Source organism: Mastigoproctus giganteus, chromosome 10, assembly GCF_048544385.1.
Source record: "Mastigoproctus giganteus isolate SK-2022 chromosome 10, ASM4854438v1, whole genome shotgun sequence".
Taxonomy (NCBI): domain Eukaryota; kingdom Metazoa; phylum Arthropoda; class Arachnida; order Uropygi; family Thelyphonidae; genus Mastigoproctus; species Mastigoproctus giganteus.
Window position 1 is genome coordinate 209,706,881 of NC_143584.1, and position 25,070 is coordinate 209,731,950.

Sequence of the window (25,070 nt, forward strand, 5' to 3'; positions counted from 1 at the left end):
TGCTCTTTTGATTGACATCCTTCTTTTGGTTTAAATCACAAGATTTCCTGAAAAATAAAAACTTTTTGACAGAGTTAACTTTACACACGTCTGAATGCCTGGCACCATCAATCTGATCTCTCTAACGTTTAGGTGTGTGTGTTCGGTTGCCTGAGCGGAGCCCGGAGTTTCCCTCATTAGCCCCTCTGATGTCTGATGTTTAGGTAAGTGGTAGACGTCAGAGTGCCAAGCACATGAATGACTGGACCCAGGGTATCCCAGCAGAACACTGTCCAAAGCATGATACCACCACCACTGGCTTGTTTTCGTCCCATAGTGCATCCAGGCGCCATCACTTCCCCAGGTAAACGACGCACACGTACTCGGCCGTCCACATGGTACAACAGGAAACATGATTTATCGGACCAGACGACCTTTTCTAATCACTCAAGGTCCAGTTTCGATTCTGGCGTGTCCATTGTAGGCGTTGTCGCCGGTGAACCATGGTTAGCATGGGCGCTCAGAGTGGCCTGCGGCTTTGCAACCCCATTTTCAGCAGGCTTCGATGTATTGTGTGCTGTGACACATTACTCTTGTCACCAGCATTCCAATTACCGGCGAGTTGCGTCACAATCGCCCTTCTGTTGCCACGTACCATCCGGGAGAGCCTTCGCTCACCTCCAGCATCGATGAGCCATGGTCATCTAACACCTCGCCAGCTGTTCGTGGGTTTTCCCTCCTCGGAACACTTTCGGTAGGTACTAACCACGGTTGAGATCCTGAGCATCCCACCAGCCGTTCCGTTTCGGATATGCTCTGACCCAGTCGTCTGGACATTACAATCTGGTCTTTGTCAAACTCGCTTAATTCCGCTGCCTTTCCCATCTGAAGAACAAGAGTTTTTGCATTTTTAAACCATAAAAAGGCGTCCCCCAAATTTTTCACCCAGGGCTCTCACAGTTAGTTATGCCACTAGCTGTGAACTTGTTTCACACTTTTAGGGAATAAATGGATTTTGATTGAGTGGTTAATAAAATTCTTCAGATTCATTAATTTAATTTATTAATGAGAATTTAAACCTATTAGAAAAAAGTCTAAATAAACAAGGAACGCATTAACTTGGTTTTGCATTATTTTCTCTTTAATTGAAAATAAAGTTAATTTAGGAGTGTTTTAAGGTAACTGCTTTAACCTATTATTCACTTCAATGCTGCAGAACTCAATTATAACACAAAACCATAGTTTCGTTATCATTGCATTTCAGGCTTTTTTCACGAGCAGCTCATAAAAATATGTAATTGAGTGGGTTAATCACTTTAAAAAAATAAAAGTGGCTGGTGATAGATCTTTTTGTTAACGCCAACTACAATACTTGAGGACATTTTGTTGCTGCTGTAATTTCAACTAGGTCACGGTTAAACGAAAACAGCGATTTTATCGATTAGTTTAATAACAGTTTATCCTTTCAGGATTTTCAGTCGCCAGTGAATTCAGCATTGAGTCAATCAGCAATGACTGAATGTCAAGACTGGAATATTTACAATTATTATTATTTTAATAAAAACTGAAGGCGAAGTAGGCGCTTAATTTTTTTTTTGACTCATTGTAAACCTGTCTGACTTCTTTCATTTAAATTTCGAACTAAAATCGTCAAAGGCAAAATACAAAAATTGCACAATTTTGGTACTGGTCTCCACTTGGCATCACCATTGATTAGTTTCGTCTCGTTTTCCTTTTCTTTTTTTAATTTTTTATTACTAGTTGGTTCTTGAAATGAAACAAGTTTTTCTTCTAGATTAGTTAATTAAAATTGTTCTTCCACAGAGCACATTAAAAAAACAAAAGTAAATCAGCAAACTAATACTATATTTCAATTTGGCCAATATTTTAATAAATATTTAGGTTGTTAGAGCTTGTGCCGCGGAAATTAAGGACATGAGGCTTCAACATCACGCACCGAGTACGAGGGTAGCCTTGTGCAGGCGCCTGGAATAGAGAAGTTTTTTCTGTTTTATTAGCTCAAATTGGGGGGGGGGGAAGTTGCCCTCTGAATCACAGCCTTTTAAAATGCACTGTTTGCTTGATGTTTGTGGAGTAATCAGATATGGGACATGATATTGCCTTGGGGGATGTCTTTGTGTGTGCGCGATGTAAGGAAATCAGGCGACAACTCAGCGTTGTTATGGACCTATATGAGAGCTTGAAGGATAGGATGGATGCCCTCGAAGGATCTAAATTGAGGGGCCCATTAAGCTCTCAGCTGCCCACATCAACGCCAGAGCTTGCACTTGAACATGACGCAACACAGCGGCAACTCCCAAGGCAGAATGCGCTGGTCCCACAGGAACTAGTAGTTGTTGGTGACTCTATTGTCAGGGAAACGGGGAACATGCTTTGTAAAAAGGATAGGTGGAACAGGACCAGGGTATGTCTGCCAGGGGCAAAGGTTGATGACGTTGTAGAGCGGATATCATCTTTTAAGGGCACAAAAGGTGATATAGTTGTACACTTTGGCACTAATGATATTAAGAGTAGGAGACCGGTGGAATTACTTAACAAGTACAGGTCACTGTTGAAAAAAAGCCGTGAATTAGGGTTGAATTTGAAAGTGTCTGCAATTCTGCCCAGACACGATATGATTCATCACAAAATTATGATTATGATTCAGTCACAAAAGAACTGGATGCAGGGAATAACTTTGATATTATATACATGTATTTGGATCTTAGAAAGGCTTTTGATACTGTTGCACATGGAAGACTGCTGCACAAACTGGAGCAATGTGGCATTGGAGGCAAAGTGCTGCTATGGATAAAGTGATGGCTGAGGGGGAGAAGACAGAGGGTAGTAATCAATGGACACTGCTCATCGTGGACTAATGTTATTAGTGGAGTCCCTCAGGGTTCAGTGTTGGGTCCATTATTGTTTTCTGTATTCATAAATGATATTGATGATGGTATATCAAGCTTAATGTCCAAGTTTGCAGACGATATGAACGTTGTCAGGGTTGTTAATGACACTAATGATCGTACACTGCAACAGGATCTAAAAAAGTTGAGTAAATGGGCTGAGAGGTGGCAAATGAAGTTTAACATTGAGAAATGTAAAATACTACATATGGGGGAACAGTAACCCAAGAGCAACGTATCAACTCTGTGGTACTACACTGACAGAGAATGAAAAGGACCTGGGGGTAATTGTGCAGGCAGATGAAGTTCTCTGAGCAGTGTAGACAGGCTGCAAGAGTAGCTCATGGTGTCTTTTCAATGATATACAGGAATTTTTCTAGCAGGGATAAGGAGGTGATTATTGCCTTCTATATGGCAATGGTCAGGCCGCACCTTGAGTACTGTATACAGGTCTGGAGGTCTCATTTCAAGAAGGATGTAGAGCTGCTCGAATGAGTACAGTGAAGGGCAACACGATTAGTGAATAGAACATAGGGTTGCTCTTATGAAGAAAGGCTTAAAATTTTGCAAATTACAGTGTCTGGAGACTAGGCACCGGCGAGGTGATCTGATAGAGGTGTATAAAGCTTTGAATGGTTTGAGCATGCTCAATGCCGATGGAATCCTTCCTGTTGCTCAGAATAATCATCTGAGAGGGCATAAATTCAAATTGAAGAAAGACAGATGTAGGATAGATGTGCGGAAATTTGCCTTTAGCCAGCGGGTAGTTGGTTGGTGGAACAGACTTCCATCCCTTGTTGTGGAAGTTGATAGCCTAAATAAATTTAAGGCTGAGCTGGACAGGTGTTTCGAACGAACGGAGGGGTGAAATGGGAGCGTTTTTTTTTTTTTGGTTGATGCTGCATGAGCTTGCTTTCTTGCATCATATGCCTCTACTAATGCTAGCATGCCTTGAGATATAGTTTTGCACTAGGAATATTTAGTTACTGGCTACACCAACTTTCGCTTGCAGCACAATCTAGATACGTTGTGGCATAAAATCCACAATGTGGAGTATGTTAAGTCCCAAAACAACTAAGTCTATGAGGCGAGAGTATAACAAGTTACCTGTTTGCTGGATGAAAAATCTGAGATCCAGAAGGTAGAACTCTTGTTTGAAATCTACGAACTCAGCTACATTGTTGAAAAAGCAGATAAAAATTCTAGGGGCCTTGATTGGATTCAAGAATCCAGTCCTTTTCCACCCAGTGTGGGGAGAACAATGATTATATGCAGTGTTAGCTGTGAGCAGTGGCATATCCAGGTATCATCGTGGGGATATGGAGACCAGAATTTTGAGTTTTTTTTTAAAACACCTCCTGCGTTCATATTCTTTAATTTCAAATTTTTGGTTAAGTGGAACATATGCTCCCTCTGCCCACTTCTGAATACACCCCTGCCTGTGAGGGTTCTCCACGAGGCGGTGGAGGATGTTCACAGGCATAATGGTGTAGTGTATTTCAATTCATTAACATAGCAATGCATTTTTTTTTTTTAGTTTTATGACATTATTATTGTAATGCTTTTAAAATTGTATGTCTCTAATTGTAAGTATAGGGGTACTTTATTTTACTTTTGAAATATTTTGATACTTTGCAAAAAAAAAAAAAAAAGGCACTTGTGGCGAGCACGTACCGTAGATGGTTTTATGTGAAACATCCTTCGTGTTTCTTTTAGGTACAGGGTGTCCCATAATGAATTGCACTTTGTTTTCTTTATAACTCGAAATGAGTGATGGGGAGGAGGAACATGCGGCTTTTGTTAGACCAGTTCTAGGAAATTTAGTATCAACGGATCACTTTGCGGGACCAAAGGGCACGTTTTGCATAGGTACATTTTACCAAAACAATAATTCAATCATTACCGTTAGATGTAGATTTCGTGATCATTACAATTTACATATTTGTAAAAGTCAAAGTGTAAATCTGATCAAATCATGGGTCAAGAGGTTTAAAGGAACCAGTTCAACAATAAATCAACAACCGCCGAGCTGTCCAAGAACTTCAACGAGCGATAAGAATGTGGAGAGCATAAAAGTTTCAATATGCCAGAATCCGTGCAAATCAGTTAAATTTGCCCTGAACGTCTATACACCGAATATTGAAGAAAGATTTGATTCTGCACCCTTACAAAATCCAGTTGGTTCAAGATTTAAAACTCTGACTTCATTGCAAGAGTAAATTACGCCAGTGTTTCAAAATATTTACCGAATTTGGGAACATTTTGCTCTCTGATCAGGCTCATTTTCATTTGGACACTGTAAACAAACAAAATTGTCGTTATTGGAGTGAGAATAATCCAAGACTGAAACACCAGAGAGTTTGTCCTAAAGTTACTGTTTGGGCTGTAGTGTCAGCTTCGGGAATAATCGGCCCATACTTCTTTGAGGACTCGCATGGACACACAATAATGGTTGCGCAGTAATGGATGCTATGTTCGAATACTAAGAGATTTTCTGACCTCATAACTGCAGGAATTTCCAGGATACAATACCAGGGTATGGCTACAGCAAGATGGGGCAACTTGTCACATTGATTGCAACATTACCAGGGATTCACGAACTGTTTGCAGAAAAACTAATTTTATGTATAGGTGACATCAACTGGCCTCCAAGATGTCTTGATTTATTCTCACTTGATTTTTGTTTGCAAGGATACCTCAAGAGCATCGTTTACTCCAATAATCCAACAAGGGAGCAATTAAAAGAAAATATCTGCTACGAAATGGCAAGCATTCCCCCGGCAATGTGTTGGCCATCTTCGAAAATTTGAGGGTTGCGTTTGAAGAGTGTCGTAGTCATGGGGGACATCATCTCGATGATCTGATTTTAAGAAAATAATTTTCCATTAAGTGTAGAATATCTTTCATAAATAAATTGTTTTTTAAAATGCATATTTTTTTCATTATAATTTTTTTCAAAAGTGCAATTGATTATGGGACACCCTGTATTTTGATTTGTATATGTTGATTACGACATAAAAGAGCTTTTGAATTTAAATATTTTATTGATCTTTCACAAATTTCCATAATTTCAACTGGAAGACTAGATGCAATGGATGTATGACTTTTTGCATTTAAGACTACATGCAATATATTTATATTTATGATTTATTACATTTAAGACTAGATGCAATGATTTATTAACTGCCGCTTTCATTCTTTCTCGATATTCTCGAGAATGCTCTGCACTTGACTTGACGAACACCTTTTCCAAAATCATTAATGTGAAAATTTCTATGACACCTAACAATGGAATGTGACGAAAATGACAAATATTTGTATTGTTGCAATCATACTATTCAACAAATGGTTACAATAAAATTGGCTTGGATTTCGCTAACCTCTTCCAAGCCGCCTCCGTAGCCAGGTGGGAAGGAGCAGCAGTGCATAGCACACGCTTCTTGATTAGACTGGGGTTCGAGTCCGTCACCACCAAATACTGAAGATGCGGAAAGGTAAGAGAACGACCACCACATTTCCCGGAGCAATATGGCCTTAGTTGCTAATGCTCCTAAAAACCAAACAACAAACAACAACCTCTTCCAAGCCAAAGATGTTTTCACGTAAAATAACATATCTTTCTTGCATACAAGGTAGACAAGCAGTTTCTTTTTTTTTGTTTTTCTAGTGCAGTTCAACGAAATTCAAACGAATGGCGTTTAAATTTTGTAAATCGGTTCACTAGAGCTCAAGATATCATGCCGGTCACGAAAAATGCATCGCGCACTCTGATCACATTACTAGCGAGTGCTCGGCACAGACTCGGCACAGTGGTGGGAGCGTAGCAGAAGCCATGGATGATGTCACTTCCATGACGATCAGATATACTTGGTTGAGCCAAGATTGTTTCACATAAAAAAAAAAAAGGTAGAGAAACACTGCACATTTGCCTACTCCTGGCTTTGCAGAATGGTCAAGTAATGAATGCATTTTAAACCTTGATGAACTATTTATGACAAATTTTGTACTGCACAGAAGTCAACTGAAGAATAAAAGATAATTTGAAAATAACCTATTTCTTACCTTGTGGGTATTTACTGAAACAGGCAAATCGACCATAGAACACATGCAATTTATTGACATAATACAGTAAACCCTCGCTATTCGTGGGATCTGTATTCGCGGTCGCAGATTTAATATAAAATGAAACCTAAGAAAATGTGAATTTTAAAGCGCCATGAACATTTTCCACCATAAAAAAACATGGGCATGGCTAAAATTATCTTTCCCAGTCAAAACAGAGCTCAGTGAGTGGGAGGAGAGGGGCGACAAAATCGCGAGTGTGGATGGTTCTTGCTAATCCTTGTTCAGTATGTGTTATGCGCTTGTCATGGAAGGTTTCGTCGTTTGTTTTTAATTTATATGCTTATAAATTGAATAAATTTATCAATTTATAAATTGATATGCTTACAAAAGTGATAAATCTACTGTTTTGTGTAAAACAGACTTTTTCGAGTGTGTTAATGGAAGAAAGTGACTTTATTGTGGACAAGTTCTTTCTAACCCGTACAAAAATATGGCTACGAATAACAAGGGAAATGTGAAAAGATCATAGAAGGTGATGACATTAGCGAATAAAATTGAGTTATCATATAAAATTTCTAATGGTGAAAATGTCTCCGCAGTGGCAAAACATTATAAAATCAATAAGTCAATGATACGATCAATGAAGAAATCAGAAGAAAAAATCCGCCGTAGTGTCCGTGAAAACGTGCCAATTGCTTCAAAAATTTGCTCTGTAACTCGTGATGTTAAATTAGAAAAAATGGGAAAAGCTTTAAATCTGTGGATAGAAGACTGAACTCAAAATAAAATTCTGTTAAGTTCACTCATCATTTGTGAAAAGGCAAAACACCTTTATCAACAATTTAGCGAAACTGGTGATAGCACTGGCGGGATAAGTTTTTTAGCTAGCAAGGGTGCTGGTTTGAAATTTCTAATAAATATTACATTTAATATTAAATTGTTTCTTATTTTCATTTCAATGCCATATGCTTGCATTTCACTATGTACTGTCTATGTACATAGTCATTATGAAGGTACATATAATACATACATAGACAAAATTTTAAACTAGTTTTTCTTATATATTTCATATTTTGGAATGGAAGCCCTTTATTACTATGGGAGCCATAACTCAGTATTCGCGGCATTTGTGAGGAACGTAACCCCCACGAATAGCGGGGGTTTACTGTACACAATGAATGGCAGATGCATTTAATTATTCGGGTGGCCTAAAAATAAGTTTGGTTTTTTTGTGGGTGTTTGCTGAAAATTTCTTTGTACACAATATTGTGAATCATATTAGTCTCCATGAGATTGTCACCTGTAATTTGAATTTATGCCAGCTATAGTTTTATGAGACTGAACCACATACTGCTCCAAAGATCAGCTCATTCTGAACTACACAAGATGATCATTTAATTTGCAACTTCTCAAGTTTCAGTAAACTGTCGATAGACAATATCTATTGGCAGTTTACTGAAACTTGAAAGGATTGATTGCCATACAGCAGTGGCAAATCTTTATAAACTTGCATGTCAAAATTGGGAAATATTTTAAAAAACTACCCTCGCGTGCCCCTTTGGAATTTTTGCTGTGCTCCTTGAAGCTGATATTCAAAATATTTAATCACAATTTCGTCAATACATCTCACCACTCTGACTTCAAACAAGTCACTGCACGAATACAGCTATTTACTGAATGGTGGGATGTCACTACATGCCTGGCAGAGAGAATGGGTGTGCATAGGTCACGACTCATGGTGGATTCCTGGAGTGATGTTTCGAGGTTTGAAATTTTTTTGGGATGCTCTAAATGCCGTGTGCCCAAAAAATTTGTAAGCATGCCATGGGTTTGCCACCCCTGCCATAGAGTATATGTCCAAGGATATGATGACAGTTGCAAAGTGGCCCTATGTGCCATTAGTGTGAACCATTCTGCGAGCTTCATAATGGAACGTCTGAAAACTTAGCAACATTCTATTGCACTTAACGAAAAGGTTAGTGCAATTGCATCATGTTGTTTCGTAAGTGAATTATCAAATTTGGTAAAATGGCATCCTTTTTAACATATCTCATATTGTAATACCTTCACGAGTTATCTGGTGTTGCACTATCTCGAATAAGTAATTCTCCACCAACGGAGAAGACTATTGTTACTTAGTCTTGGTGGATACCACCACCCAGACAGCCATTTCAAGGCTGTTTGGGATATCATCATTTTATTGCTATTGTATTTGATGCAGTATGAGTGGTACAGACTGTGAGAAATGACAGAGTTTATGGAGACACGTTTTTAAGAAAACTGCAATTTTTAAGTGGCACAGATACATTAAAGAAGTTCTTAAATAGTTTTTTTATTTTATCTTATTATTTATTCATTTTTTGCCACAGCAAAAGCTTGTGGCTTCCTTGCATATAGGTCAAGAATCTCTGGCACCAAAGGCCACGCTTGAAAACTTTTCAAGAAATGGTGTCTTGGAATGCTTCTACAAGTGTGTTCATTGAAGGAACGTGTGTATACAGTTTGAGATTATTCCAAAAAGGAGAGTAATGGCAGACCTCAGCAATGAAGATTAAAATCAAGGTATGTCCGTTCCACAAGTAAAGTGATCAAACTGTGTATTGAAGACTAACGATATTGAATGTGTTCCTTTTCACTGACACCAACATTTGTTGATTGTCATAGCAAAAGCCAATGCCAACTATACAAGAAATGTATAGTTGGCTTTCCATTGAGAACAAAAGGTAAATTGTGGCTATCCTTTGTATTTAGTTCCATGTATGGAAGAGCAGTAATGTTATCTTGTTTCTACCTAGTTAAGGTTGAACAGTAAATAATTGATTTGTTGACTTTTCAGAACAATCAACAAGGTTCCATGACAGAGGATATACTGATAAACTGAGGTGCTGATCTGGCTGGAAAGTAGTCCTCAGTAAGTTGCTGTTGCCAACCTTGGGGAACTTCTATTGGTCACTTGATGCAGAATAACTTGCATGAAGGTGAAAGTGCTGCAGTTCTTGATTAGTTGTCAGCTTCCTAGGCTAACTTGCAAAGCTTATTGAAATACTAAAACCAAACATGTGACTGCGTTAGTTACTAATGAACCAAGAAAAAAAATAATATAAAGAGATTCATAAAATTTATTTAAATTGTAATATAGAGAACATAAATTCTTTAAATTATACTGATTAGATGGTGCAATATTTTATTTTATCAAGACTATTGTTATGTTCTTAATATAACAGCATACCAAATAGTATTGTTAATTTTCTTATCAAATTCTTGGAAGGCAAAGAACGCTCAACATTGTTGTAATATATAGCCTTAGTTGCATTGGCAACTAAGGCCATATTGCTATGTATATACTGTCTGTAAATTGCATGTGTTCTGTGGTCAATTTTACATTTGCTAGATGAAAAACTCGAGTTTCCAGGAGGAAAATCCATGCTACCCTCGCCTGAGACTAACTCAGCTACGTTGTGAAAAAGGCCCATAAAAGTTGTCCACATCATCAACGGACTCAAACTCAGGTTTTGTGTAGGTACGAATAGTCATCCTCTCCACCCAGTGTGGAGTGGATGGCTATCTACCTACTGTACTACCCACGAGGGCAAAGAACACTTAACTGGAAAGCATCACAAGTTTTGAAATATAATTTGTAATCAGCTATTTTGGCTTAAATTTGGTATTTCTAAAAGTGGTAAAGATATTTTTTGTGCAGTGCCCAAATAAAAATTATAGATATCACATACTGGACAACAAATACCTGTAGCTGAACGACTTGATCTGGATAACTCATTTCTGTATTTGACATCAAAAACCAGATTGATTACACATACTCATTAATTGAATTCCCTGGTTATGTTGCTGAAAATTAAAACTAACCATTATAACTAAAAAATCTACTAAAGCAATAACTTTCGAAACAATAGAGCATATTACTACTTAAATACTATACTCCTCCATTTTGCACCTTGCTACTATATCCATCTGGTGCACAACACCACCCCACTTTGCTTCCTATAAACCCTACTTCTGACATTTTGCCACATATTTACAATTAACATCCCTTCTAACCAACTGCAATGTTGCCACAAGGTGTGAACTGGCCATAAGCTCTACCAGATAAAGGCTGGTATATTTGGAGCTGCTTTACAGGCAAACATATGGCTGTTGGGCCAACCACGTATGGGGTCTGTTGTACCAGAGCCCAGTAAGAAAACAGTTCCCAGTATGCCGCTGGTTGCCACCTACAATCTTTCTCCAAAATCTGGCCAATTGGAGATCAAATGATCCAACACCTCCTAATAATAATGCTGCCATGCAGAAAGATCAAGTTCCAGCAACCCTTTCTAATGCACCAGGACAAATGGAATAAATGCTTTATTTGGGCATTCAGTGTTGGCCTGGATAGGTGAGTGAGACAATCTGGTATCCAATGTTGAGAATCAGAGTGGCACATGAAAGTGAAATGAGTGTTTTCTAAAGAACATTGTGCCATTCCACATTTATCTACCTCTCTTGTTTCTTGTTGTTTTTATTCATTCTTAGTTTGCTCAAATCCTTCACAACTGACAGTGCGTTCTGTTTCTTTCTTAAGTAATTTATTAACAGCTTTGTTTTAAAAACTGGCTAATTCCTTTTATGTGAAGGATTGTCATTATTATTGAGCTAATTTTTTTATTTTTTGCCATTTTTAGTATTTGGATTCTAGATAATGAGTTTTATTCTGTAATACAACTTCAAAATTGAGCAGGCTCACATCTGGTGAGTATGGGCTTGGCACACCCAGGGTCCTGAGCTGGATATCATCTTTCTTGGTGATTTCCTTCTACTTATCTCTCTCTCAGGGTAACTCAGAATTTTTTTTTTTGGCTGGTGTAGCATAAGCTTCCTTACACCATATGGCTAATAATAATAATAAATTTTCAGAGTTAATACACCCTTTGTATCTAGACAAAGTTTTATTCTTAATTTTATGGTTGTGTAATACAACCATAAAATTAAGCATAAGGTTTCAGATCTACACTTTGATCACATTCAGTATACACTACACTACATATCCAATTTTCTATGGCTGTTGCTTTGTGTAAGATCCTGGTAGTCAAAGGAGTTAACAAAAGCCCTGAAACATTATGCTTAATTTTATAAGTATTACAGAATAAAATGGTTTTATTTATTGTCTCAACAATGTTATCTGAAATATGATTAATTATCTCAACTTACAAACTATCTCATCCTTTAACACATTAACCACATATTGATGCACATGTACATCATGAGATTTTTAATCCACCTGGAGGGAAACTACCTCACTTTAAGACCCATTTTATTCTGATTTGATGGAAGAAAAACCAGATATTTTTGTCCAGCAACTCTTGCCAGTGGTCGACTAATTCAGCCATTGTGAGAAAACCCAAAAATGTCTCTGCTCCCCAATCCAGATTGATTGAATCCCGTAATTTTGGAATTTGGTTCATAAAAGCCATCAGTAAACGGGTTAAAGATATCATTTTTAAAAAGTACTTAGAGAACACTGAAGATGTCCCATGTTTTTTTCCTTTGATGATTGCTTTTCATATGTGGAATACTTTTATGTTGATGATATTACTTTGTCACACCAAATGTAACTAATGCCTACATGATTTAATCTTAAAACTCTTTTCCAATATATTTAATGGAAACAACACAGCAACCAATAACAAATAATGTTTTAATAACTCCACTTTGAAAAGTACAAATTATATAAATTAACAATCTCGAAATATTCTTTTTACAAAACAAATTCGCTTAATGAATTACTGAGGCTGGAATTTGTTAATTCTCTGCAGAAAAAATTCATTAAGTTCATTTAACAGACAAAATTTAAGACATGCAATTTTTTAGCAGGCAAATTATTTTAGACAATTACTCACTAAAATACTTAAAGAGCAACTGTCACAACCTAAAATAATTTCATCATCTTCAATATCTTCCTTTGTTATGCAGTATGAACCTCCACAGCGGCAGTGCCATTCATAAATTTCTGTACCTGAAATCAGTGACAAATTTTAAATTCAGATTTTATTAATCATCTATATTTTAAATATTTATAGAAAAAAAAAATCAAAAATAACTGCGACTCTTTATTTCTACTCTTTTAACATTCTTAATATCACTTGCACTATATGCTCTCTTTATGTTCAATACAATAACTTCAGTTCTAAAATTTTTATTTGAAGGTAATAGCTATTTATACCAGATGCACACTTTGCAACTTTCTATAATAAGGAATTTTTTTACCCTGAATGAGATATGCTTTTAGACTTTAACTGACAAAAAAAAAAAACAAGAATCTGCATTTAAAACTATAAATAATATACAAAAGGAAATCCGATGTCATTCTTAGAATTTGGGTCCACCAGATATAATACTTTCTGAATGTAGTAGAAGGCTGATGCAGCATGGACCCTACTTCCTTGTCCAATGCTGACTACGCTCTTTTGGCTCATTCACATATAAAAAACATAGCATTTCAGTTTAACCTGACTTTTGACATAGTGGCATATACAGAATCTTCAAATGTGTACAAAGTAGCTAGCTAATTATATTCTCTATATATTTAACTTTATTAAGAAGCTTGGGGTTTTTATGTCTGCTATAAGTGACAAATGAGCAATCAGAATAGAATAGAAGCAAAAATGTTCCCCTCTTAAAAAAAAAAAAAAAAAGGAGAATGTCTTCTAGTTATGTTTGGAGGAATCAATGACCAGTCTCTACTCAAATGACAAAAATAAAATGCCTTTCAAAAATCACATAAGCCTCCACTCACTTGGTTCATATACTGGAGCACCTATGATAGTCACTAATCCAGAAATATTGCTGCTACAGACATGAAAATCTTCCTGAGAGAAGTACTCAGTGTCTATACCAAGAAAATAGGTTTTCACCTTGGAGTCTTGATTTCAGAATCTCTGCAAGAGATTTTGGAAGAGACAAATCTCTTAAAAAATCATTTATTTATTTTTTTGTGTGAACTGTTATGGTTTATGCACATTTTTATGCTAAAGGCCTTTCTCATTTTAAATAACTTGAAAACTAGAGGTAATTTTTGCATTATAATCAGTATATGGTTTTTCTTAAACAATAAAATAGTTCTAAATTTGACCAGAAGGGGGATAAGCAATTTATTCACTCCAATAAACAAATTAACTTTTGCATTTGTTATAAAAAGAAATGATTATGGGATTAGAGAATGAATGTTTACTCATTGCAGTCTTATTCTTCATTGTCAAGATAAGAAAGCTTGAAGCTGCAGCACATAACTTAAGTAACCAAGTACAGTCAAGTTACTTTTAAAATGTTGCCTAAGGGTGCAGCATTTTTAATCAAACATTATTACAAGAATGGCAATAGCATTATTGCTATTCTTGTAATATTACATCTTATTATTGCAACCTTTACAGAAATCTGTTTCAAATCCTCCATTTGTGAGAACTGTATTAAATATTGCAAGGCACTTTGAAGAACGCTATACCTAATACCTAAGGATAAAAGTCGTTGTCTGTTAGTATCACAAGAAGTGATTCAAAGGAATGAGGTGAAACAACAACCCTTTCAGATTTGAAAGAGTAGAGATCAGATTTCTTACTAATTAATTTTATTGTATACATTAAAAACCTCAGATATATAATTGATTACAATGTAAAATATTGCTTTTTAATATGACCTACAGTTTGAGTTATTAATTTTAAAAGTGAGAAAGGACTTTTATAACCAAACTGTACATTATATTCAAAATTCGATGAAACAATTTTGAGAGTTTAGGGTGGAGAAGGTGTAAGCAGATAAAGTTGCATGATGGCTCATAGCAGATGGTAGATTCAGATAAAACATCCTTTTTAGTTTTAGAATTATATATAGCCTTATGCTTTAGATAAGAAAAGTAGGTTTCTCAGTCCATGGGAACAGCAAAAGGAGGAAAATATTTCTTACCTTCACCTCATTTCCTCAACATTTTGATATAATCATGAACCCATGGTTATTTTGTTTGTTTGGTTGGTTGGTTGGTTGGTTATTGTAGGTTGTTGCGGCTTTTGTTTTAGGTGCACCAGCAACTTAGACCATATTGAGCCATATGTAACGACTGAAAATTGTGTTCTGTGGTCAATTTGCTAGAAGAAAAAACCATGCTACCCTTTGCCCTAGACTAACTGAGCCAAGATGTGAAAAAGATCCATAAAAATTCCTTGTGTCATTTATGGGATTCAAACTATGGTCTTTTCCACCTGGTGTAGGGAGGATGGTGATTATACCAACTGTGCTATTCGTGATGGCTCATTTTTTTTGCCAAGTTTCATTCAGAAATATGTATTTTTAACGATTTCTGTAATTCTTTTTTTTTGCTTTTTTAAAATAAAATTAACATAAATGACAAAATTAACTGTAACAGTCCATTTGAAGGAAGGCAGCCAGGTTAATTAATAATTCTCCACTTACAAACTCATTCACTTCCTTTCATACAGTTGTTCAGTTTTTGCAGCATGCCTTTTTCTGCAGATATTTAAATGGATGCTATTTCTAAATTAGAATCTGTAATTCCATTTTTTTTCTTACAAACCAGTCTGAATTGACCCCAACTAGTCAATATTCATTTACAATTATCCAAATTCAAAGAACTAACTTTTTCATCTTCCTTTATCTATTCTATTTCTGTTTTTTGGAACATTTTCCTTCATATGTATTTCCTGAAAATTACAATCTGCAGAAATTCAAGTATAATATCAAGAGATACCTTTGGTCTTCTCAACACACATGGTACTAGAGTATTATAGGGTCTATATATATATATATATATATATATATAAACAGGGTTAGGCTTATTTATACAAGCTCTCTTTTACTGCACTACTAAACTTCCAAGCTCAGAAATAAACATTGTTTTACATGATGGGCTATTCTTTGTGTATCAAATCATTAGAAAAACTGGAAACCAGTGGTTCTCAACCTTGTAATAATAAAAATACACCATTTTCGAATATTTTATTCCAAAACATAAAAAAGTATGATATTTCAAAAATTCTGTATGTATTGAAGAAAAATATATAATTTTTGAACTCATACACAAATTATCAAAGGACACATATCAATCAATCAAATGCAAAACCCACTCTATGCATGTGTAATCTAAAGAAACAGACACCAAAACTCTACATTTTTTGAAGTTACGTAACATCTGTTTGTGGAATAATTTAAATCACGGACCCACAATTATTTTTTAAAATATGCTAAATATATGAGAGGCATTTTTACAGTATAAAATTATGAAGTTTACAGTACACAGCAGAGGGCTCGAGGTACTGTGACAAGTATTTTTATTTCAATTTTACCCTTTTGAAGATTGAAGTTTTGTTGTGTGTGCGCATGCGTGCACGAGAGAGAGAGCAAGCGAGCGAGCACAATTCTTGAACTGAGATGAGGGCATAGTATATCAAATGGTATGGCATGCATATCCTCAGTGATCAGCATCACTGAATAAAACTCCTGAAAATTAGTTCATCTAACTGCACAAAAGCAGCTGTATTTTTGCCATCATGGTAATATGTTCTAAATAGAAAAACTTCTGTACACATCTGTAATCCAAATAAATGAAATGTCAAAGCTCTATATCTGCTAAAGCAACATAACATCAAACATGAGTAATAACAAAAACATACGGTGCATGAAAATTCTAAACAAGGGGTTGCTGAATTAATTATGCATTTATTTTTATTACATTTTTAATTAACATATTCTGATTTTCAGGATCTAATAATAATGGAAATTGCTTGAAAAAGTTACCTGCATTCCAAATCATCTCTGAGAAGGAAATTTCTCCATGCAAAGGCTGTATTTTACTCATTTCCCATGCTGAAATTATAAAATAATAATTACTATTTTAAACTATTCCTTACAAAGGACATATAGCAGGGTTGACTACATATGTGTTAATACACCATACATGTATTAACATGTTCACTGCCTTTATGCATATATGCATAAAATGGCACTAGGGGTGATATACCGCAACATATATCTGCATTAAAAATGCACCCAAGTGCTGTGCCATAAGAGCAATAATTCTTAAGCAGCGAGTGCCATAAACAAAGGCATATGAAATTAACAGCTACTCAGTACTGCCATACTGATTGAATGCTTTTCAGTAATACTTGACTTTTGTTTATAGATTTGGCACACTGTGTCATTTGTTCTTCGCTTTTGTTGATGTTAGTTTATGTACACAAATAAACTTTTTATAAAAATTTTAAGATTTGTTCCGATTTATAGCTCAGCATAAAAGTAAGCATTTGCTTTTAGCAATGAATTAGAAATTTTTAAACTATTACGTATGAATTTTCACAATGCTGGAGATGTCAGAATGTTGATTTTTTCCAATATTCTGAAAATTATGGCACATTGAATCAGTTCTTCATTTAGGTGGCAGCAAACATGTTAAATTAATAATTAATGCACACATGAGATCTGTTTAAAGTCATCTAATTTATTCATCAGAAATGATACACAAAAGAGAAATGAAATTTACATATTTCAGCATTGTACCCAAAACATTCTACATATTTCCTGCTTTGATGTCTTATTTGTGGCAGCAGATGCATGAAAGTTAATAATATTTAACTTAATGCCTCTAAAAACTCAGTTGGTAACCTACTCTTTATTAATGTGAAGGATACTCACAGCATGACATTGTAAAGGAAAAATCATGTTTAACTAATCTGGTTAGCTATTTTGACAGGGTCACTCAAGAGGTGGACTTAGGGAATAATTTCAACACAGTTTATTTGGATTTCAGCAAAACATTTGATTCAGTCCCACATGAGCAGTTACTTTATAAGCTGGAACAGGTAGAGCAGAGCTTCTTCAGAGTGACCTAGACAGACTTCAGGGATGGGTCAGAAAAATGACAGCTATGCTTTAATCCAGCAAAGTGTATTACACCTGGGGAACGGTAAACCCAAAATAACTTATACACTTGGGTGTTATGATACAGTCGGACATGAAGTTCTCCGAGCATTGTAGACAAGTTGCAAGGAAGGCCCGTGGTGTCCTATCGATAATTTATCGAACAATTGCTAGTAGAGATAAGGAAGCCATAATCCCATTATATAAGGCTACTGTTAGACCATGCTTGGAATACTGTGTTCAAGTATGGAGACAGCACCTAAAGAAAGACATTGCGCTTCTTGAAAGGGTCAAGACTGGTAACTTGCCTGGTGAGATCGGAAAAAGGGTGTCCATATGAGGAAAGACTTTGAATATGTGGGTTGCAGAGCTTGGAAACTAGGCACCTTAGAGGAGACTTGATTGAGGTGCCTAAGGCTCTGAGAGGCATAATTAAAGTGAACGAGGATGAAATTTTCATGGTTATAAATCATTCAATAACTAGAGGCCATAATTTCAAGTTATGAGGGAAGATGTTTAGACTGGATTGCAGGAAGTTTTATTTTAGCCAGCGAGTTATAAATTACTGGAATAAGTTACCCATATGGGTGGAAGGTGACAGTTCCTCCAAACTGTCAGAGGCTGACAGTTGGGAGAAATTCAAAGATCAGCTGGATTACCTACAGGAGGAGGGACATGCATAGGTTGTCTATTTCCTTTTCTTTTATTATTTATTTTTTAAAAATTTTCTTCTTATTTTTATTATTATTTATTTTATTTTATTATTTTATTTTATTTTTTTAATTATTTTTTGGCTGGCGCAGCATAAGCCATAGGCTTCCTTGCACCACGTGGGCATTAATTCTGTTTGCAGCCATCAGACTTTTATCTTAGGAATTCATGAGAGAAAGTTAGCAGGCCACCAAAATCCATAATTTACCAAATTTATTCATAAGGTCGCAGAGCTTCTGCCATGAGGGTATTAAATATTTGAAGTGCTAGCATTTTGCTGGATCATATCAGTACACAAATCACCTCAATGCCATACTGACAGTAGAACTGAACTAACATTTTTTTACCCTATGTAAGAAACACTTACATTAAAGTTTGGCAGAAATGTTATGGCATACTACTTATCAGTGCATCACCTGTCAACCAGCTTTGACATTTATGATGTATTGACACTGTCACTGGTCTTTTACAATTGTGACTGCCAAGGAAGGTCTTTTACAATTGTGACTGCATTTTGACTTTTATTTCTAGACTCTATTGGCAACCCGAGTTAGAGGAGTTACCATCCTGTGTATACGTATTTTTTTTGAAAATAAATCTTTATTGATATTAGTTTTTAATACTTTAAATTCTTTTATTAATTTTTATTGCTTTCTAAATTGAAAGAGGGTATCACCACTGGGCTTTCATATGCATTGTACTCAAAATGAAAAATCTGCAGAATAAAATTGCCTTTTTTTTTTTTTATGGCTAACTGAACAATTACAGGAAACTACTCTCTGGTCCTTATTAGGGCGATATTCATTAACAAAAATTGGAATTGAAAATTATAGAATTGAAATTTATAGAATATAGAGGAAATCCTGATTTCAAAATAGTTTTATTATTCGTTTGAAAAAAGAAAAAGACAGAAAAAATTATGTTACTTCAAGAAAGGCAGATTCTCCATCATAAACCAGAGAGTTGGCAACTATTGGTACCTAGTTTCTTTTTCTAGGATGACACAGATTCAGTTATTGAATATTCAAACCTAAGTTGCCAACTCACTTTCAAACCTTTGGCTATAATAATGAGAGCATCCATGGATTAAGGGGAAGTCCCTATGGATTGGAGACATGCAAATGTCTTTCCTACTCACAAGGGTAGTTTGAAAGGTAAAGTTAGTAATTAGAGACCTGCAAGTTTCACTTCTGTGCCAGGGAAAATGAGATAAGATAACTCCACCTTCAATTGAAGAGGTCTTTAGGGGTTCCTCCAATTTCTAAGGGATTAGAGCCCAGACCTACAAATAAGTAGTGACACAAGATGGTAAGTGGCAAACTCACTATACTGTCATCAAAGACATTGGAATAGAATCTAGTAAAACACTCATAACACTTACACATTAACCCTTTAATGAGTGAGTTCTGCCACAGATGTATGCCCCCCCACACAGAGAATTTTCATTAGTTTTTTCACAGACTTTTGAAATTTTTTAAAAATGAAAACTTTGTGTATAAATGCAATAAAATATTAATTTGTTCTTATTTTGACTTTTATTGTCCAATTTTTCCCCTACTTTCTTTTAATTTCTATCAAATTCTGGATCTGAATTCCAGAGAAATTCCTAAATTTTGGCATTTGTAAACCCAAATCAGACAACTAAGGTTAGAAGACACATCTCATTGTCTAATTTTGAAAGCTATTTTCATGCCTATATTATAAACTGTGTCTACAATTAGTCAGAAACACAGAAAAGAGAGAATGGAACATACTAGAAAAAGTTCAAGACAACTATATATTAATGAACACATAGTTTGAAGCAACTTCCAAAATGAAGAGCTACTCTCCAGGACATACACATGAAAAATGTAGATCTACAGATACTTCTGAAACGGTTAAACGACACTTCAGAGTTCTGGAGTAATTTTCTTTGAGATAAAAAATATCTGCATTCTATATATTATCAAATTTCAGTGTTTTTTTTTTTAACAGTAAAGCATTCCTTGAATAGTAAAAACATTTTTATTGGTTATACCTGAAATATGAGTATTCAGTGAAAACACTGTAAACTAAATAACATGAAAAATTTACTCTGATTTATAATAAGTACCATAGTAAGCACAGTTAGGAATTTGCTAAGAAAATACAATGTCAAAATCATACCTTTTAATTGTGCATCATATGTATTTCTTTCTTGATCATCTCGCAAAGTTTTCCATGCTTCATCAATTTTGTTAAATTTATTTATAACTGATTTATCAGGATCTTTATCTGGGTGATACTGTAAATAGAATAAACAAAACGATGAGGTGGTGTCATACATTCGTTTGGTATACCAATTTTAGTAGTCCTAATTATAATATAGTAGTTTCACCATTCATAACTCATTTGGGCAGATCTGAGTTAAGAGTTGTGGAGGAATGGTTAACTGGAGGAACTTCTAAAGGACTCCAGTCAAGGCCCATCTCAGGTAGAAAGGGTAGGTTTCCCCCAGTGAGTTATTCTGGGTTTGTCAACCTACACAGAATGCAAATTGGCCATGAACACACATTTGTACAGAATTGTACACAATTGCATGATATGGTTTAAGTCACTGATGCATCTAAAACTCAACTCTTTTTTTAGTGAGTGGGAGGGGGGGGCAGGTTAGTGGCCTGATTATTTATAGTAAACAGAACAAAAAAAGTGCTTTAATAGTCAAATATTTGATTAATAATAAAATTTACTAATTTTCACCTGAAATATGAAGGCTGATAATTTTTTATTTTTATAGTTAAACAGAGAAGCAGATGTTTATATCTAACTTACCATAATGCATAATAGGTATGTACATCAATGAGTGGAGATGTCTAAATGCCATTCAACTGAATGGTATGAACAGCCGATAATCCTAAAGACAGTTTTTATATTTGCACATGTTCCACTAAAATAAGCTCTTCAGTAACTTAAGATAATCTAATAGTTAGGTTATACAATGGATGCCATTTATTATGATCACATTGGAACACAACTGATAACAATAACTCAAGAAAAAAGAATGCAACTGTTCGGCACTGTTTATTGATGCAGATTGGAAATGTGTACATAAAAAGGTCAAAGTGCACAGAAAGAAAACATTAAAATAAGTAACAAAATATTTTAATTTGATTGTCTAGTATTTCTTTGAGAAATTCATCAACAAAAATGAAACATAACCATAATGTTTCTGGAAACCCATACAAACCATTAAAAACAAAAAAGAAAATATTAAAATCAAGGATTATAAAAGGGTTAATGCTCTACTCTAAAACAGTCAGATTTGTAGGAGTACACAATACTTTTTTTTTTTTTTCACAGAGTAACAACACTAACAACCAGATGAACTGTACAAAGCAACAGCATAAATGGACAGAACATGTCAGAGTTCGAGAACAAGCTGAGATGCTATGTAATCATTTTTGCTGCACATGCATAAGCCACTATAAGGCAAAAAAAAAAAAAAAGCAATAACATAAACCAAAATACTGATTACAATAAATATAAGTTTGTTTTTCCATATATTCGTATACACATGATCGGGACTTCATAAATGTGATAACATTAAACAAATTGTAACAATACTTGTGATCATAATAAGCAGTGCACACTGAATAATCTAATAGCAAATTTATTTTAATTTATGTGCTGTAACTTTAATAATAAACATACTATTAAATACTGTTAGGTTACCTATGATTATTAACCTATCCTAATGATTGAGTCAGTCAAGTCACCTTAAAATAATTTTATTAATTAAAAATAGTACTTGCTTTCTTCTTTTATGAAAATGTATTGGGATAACAAAAATTAAATTTTTATTTGTAACAGAAGATGCGAAGGCTGCATCAATCAGGCTTAACAGCAGTTAGGTGAACTTATGCAACTGGTATACAGGTCTATTATATACTGCAGCAAAAAGCCATTATATCTAATTATTAAATTTTCCACAGATATAAGTAAGCAAATAAAAAAAAAACTGGAAATTGTGAATGTCCATCCAGAAGAGTTTCTTGTAGTCAGTTGCAGTTATTTGACTGACACCTTGTTCTCATACTGGTTTCTGATGGCTATTCCTAATCAACTTTTTTGTTTAGCATGTGGGCTAGCACACATCAGGAGAACAAATTATAAAATACAGTCTGCAATTCTGTGTTCAAATCTTTAACATTACTGCAAATAACAACATAAATAAATCAATAATAAAGGCTGTATGGCCTTTATTATTGATTTCAATATAGGCATTAAAAACTATGCATATCTTTGCTAAATTTCTGCCTTTGTAGATGCTGGATTTTCCAATGGCAGCAGTCAAAAGCTGGCCAACAAGGTTTGGATTTATCCACAGGTCAATCTATGGTATTAATATATTTAAAAAAAATACAATCATCAAAAATTAACCTGCTATTTGTTTAAAATCCAAAGCCCATCATGGTAGTGTTTCACAAATACTGGTGTCTCATTAGATAACAAGTAGTCTTAATTAGCAAATGCACGTCAACCCGTGAATAATATATCCAACTTAAGTGAGCAACCAAGAGGTGTATGGAAGCAATTTCCAATTAAACATATAACAAAAGCTATGTACATCTTTATTTCAATATTATTATTATTAGCTATATGGTGCAAGGAAGCCTAAGGCTTATGCTGCACCAGCCAAAAAAAAAAAAAAAAAAAAAATTCCCCAGTTACCCTACGACAGAGAGAGAGAAGAATGATGATATCCAGCTCAGGACCCTGGGTGTGCTAAACCCATACTCAACAGATGTGAGCCCCTGGGGTCAATAATAAAAGGTTGTTGCATTATAATTTAATGTGCTGGCAGTGAAATATGAGCATATGCTTAAGCCTCCTCCCACCACTACCATTAAGCATAAGCTCAAGCCTTGATAATGCTCTTTTCACTGCTATCACTGGAAGGGTGGACAGGTATATGCTTTGAGGCCCAGGCAGCATAAACATACATGACTGTATACACTCACTCCTGCAAAAGGTAACAGGTTCTTTTCAACAACTAATTTTGATATACGTCAGGAGTTTTAGCTCTCAGCACTGTGCCTTAGATAACATTAATTTCAGGGGAATCCCCTAAATTCTGAGACCCTACGCAGCCACACACCATGCTTATGCTTAAATCTACTACTGAGTCAAATTAGTAGGAACCAATGAGATATGCATCATGAAGCCCAACTGATAATAAACCACCATCCAAATAACAGTGACAGTCAGCAAGAGCAACAATGGTTTCAATAACCATCGAATTAAGAGAATAATAAACTTGTGCAAAGTGACTTGGCATAATTTCAGGAACATTATTCCCAAAATTTTCCACAAGTTTATCAGAACACTAACATGGCATATGAAGACAAATCTTTGACTGAATACCTCCAAGATTGTTTCATTGAGGTTAGTAACACTGTTTTACAAGAGCAATATGGAGCCTCATTCTCTGTTTCCTTCATCATCTGTGTGATTTCTTGAGCTTGAAATTAAAATTTGCAATAAAAGGGGGAAATTTTCAATTCATTCAGGAGATTCCTGAAACCCCTCGATTCTCTGGGTTCTCCTGCGGGCGACAGACAAGCGGCATGGCAGTTTCGCCACTGCTTTGGGAGTAGAACCCAAACCCCAAGGCGCCTCCGTAGCCAGGTGGGGAGGAGCAGTAGTGCGTAGCACAAGCTTCTTGATTAGCCCGGGGTTCGAGCCCGTCACAACCAAATGCGGAGGATGCGGAAAGGTCAAGGGAATGACCACCGCATATTCCCGGAGCAATATGGCCTTAGTTGCTAATGCTCCTAAAAACCAAATAACAAACAACCAAACCCCAACATTTCCTGATAGATTTTCCCAATATATCATGGATGCAAACTTCTGTCAAATTATTTATACAACTGTATCAACTATCTTAATTCTTTTATGCTAATCTATAATTTTGTTTACTGAGAGTGACGGGTTGCGGTATTTGCCATAATCTCTACTTTTTTTTTTTTTTTTTTTTTTGTATTTTATAAATAAAGCACCATTCTCTTTTCATTAAGATCACATTCGCCAATAAGCACGTTGACAGGGACACAAAAACTTACCTTTAATACAAGTTTATAATATAACGCTTTAAGCTGTTCCTTTGTAGCAGTTCTATCTGCTCCGAGAATTGAATAATAATCTTCCATACACGCATATGTTAAAAAAAAAAAAAACAATCAACCCTACAGACCAAACAACGTTTCAATTACACTATCACCCAGACAGAAGTATGTTACTACTCTGTGCTATCAGCCACGTTGAAATAGCGACCTCTCACTTTATTAACATGGATGAAAATGTACTACAATCAGCTGATGTTTTCGATAACTTCGTTTCTAAAATAGCCAATAAATCGCCCAATGCCTACTAATTGAAATTATGAAAATTTAAGTCAGTGATGTGCCTAAAAACTCTACAAAAAAAAATAATAAATAATAGAATAAATAAATAAATAAATGTCTGAAGGCA

The 25,070-nt window shown here is 35.2% G+C and overlaps 1 protein-coding gene across 1 annotated transcript; it reads right to left on the reverse strand.

Annotated features, from left to right (window-relative positions):
* Positions 1 to 12,824: 12,824 nt before the first annotated feature.
* On the reverse strand, positions 12,825 to 24,765 carry LOC150079835 (dnaJ homolog subfamily C member 24-like). The gene is made up of 4 exons (XM_090383750.1): positions 24,662 to 24,765; positions 20,727 to 20,844; positions 16,752 to 16,820; positions 12,825 to 12,963 (listed from the first exon to the last, which is right to left on the reverse strand). Exons 1-4 carry the CDS (start codon positions 24,746 to 24,748, stop codon positions 12,827 to 12,829), a joined length of 411 nt encoding a protein of 136 aa, XP_090239876.1. The 5' UTR covers positions 24,749 to 24,765; the 3' UTR covers positions 12,825 to 12,826.
* Between the last annotated feature and the right edge of the window lie 305 nt (positions 24,766 to 25,070).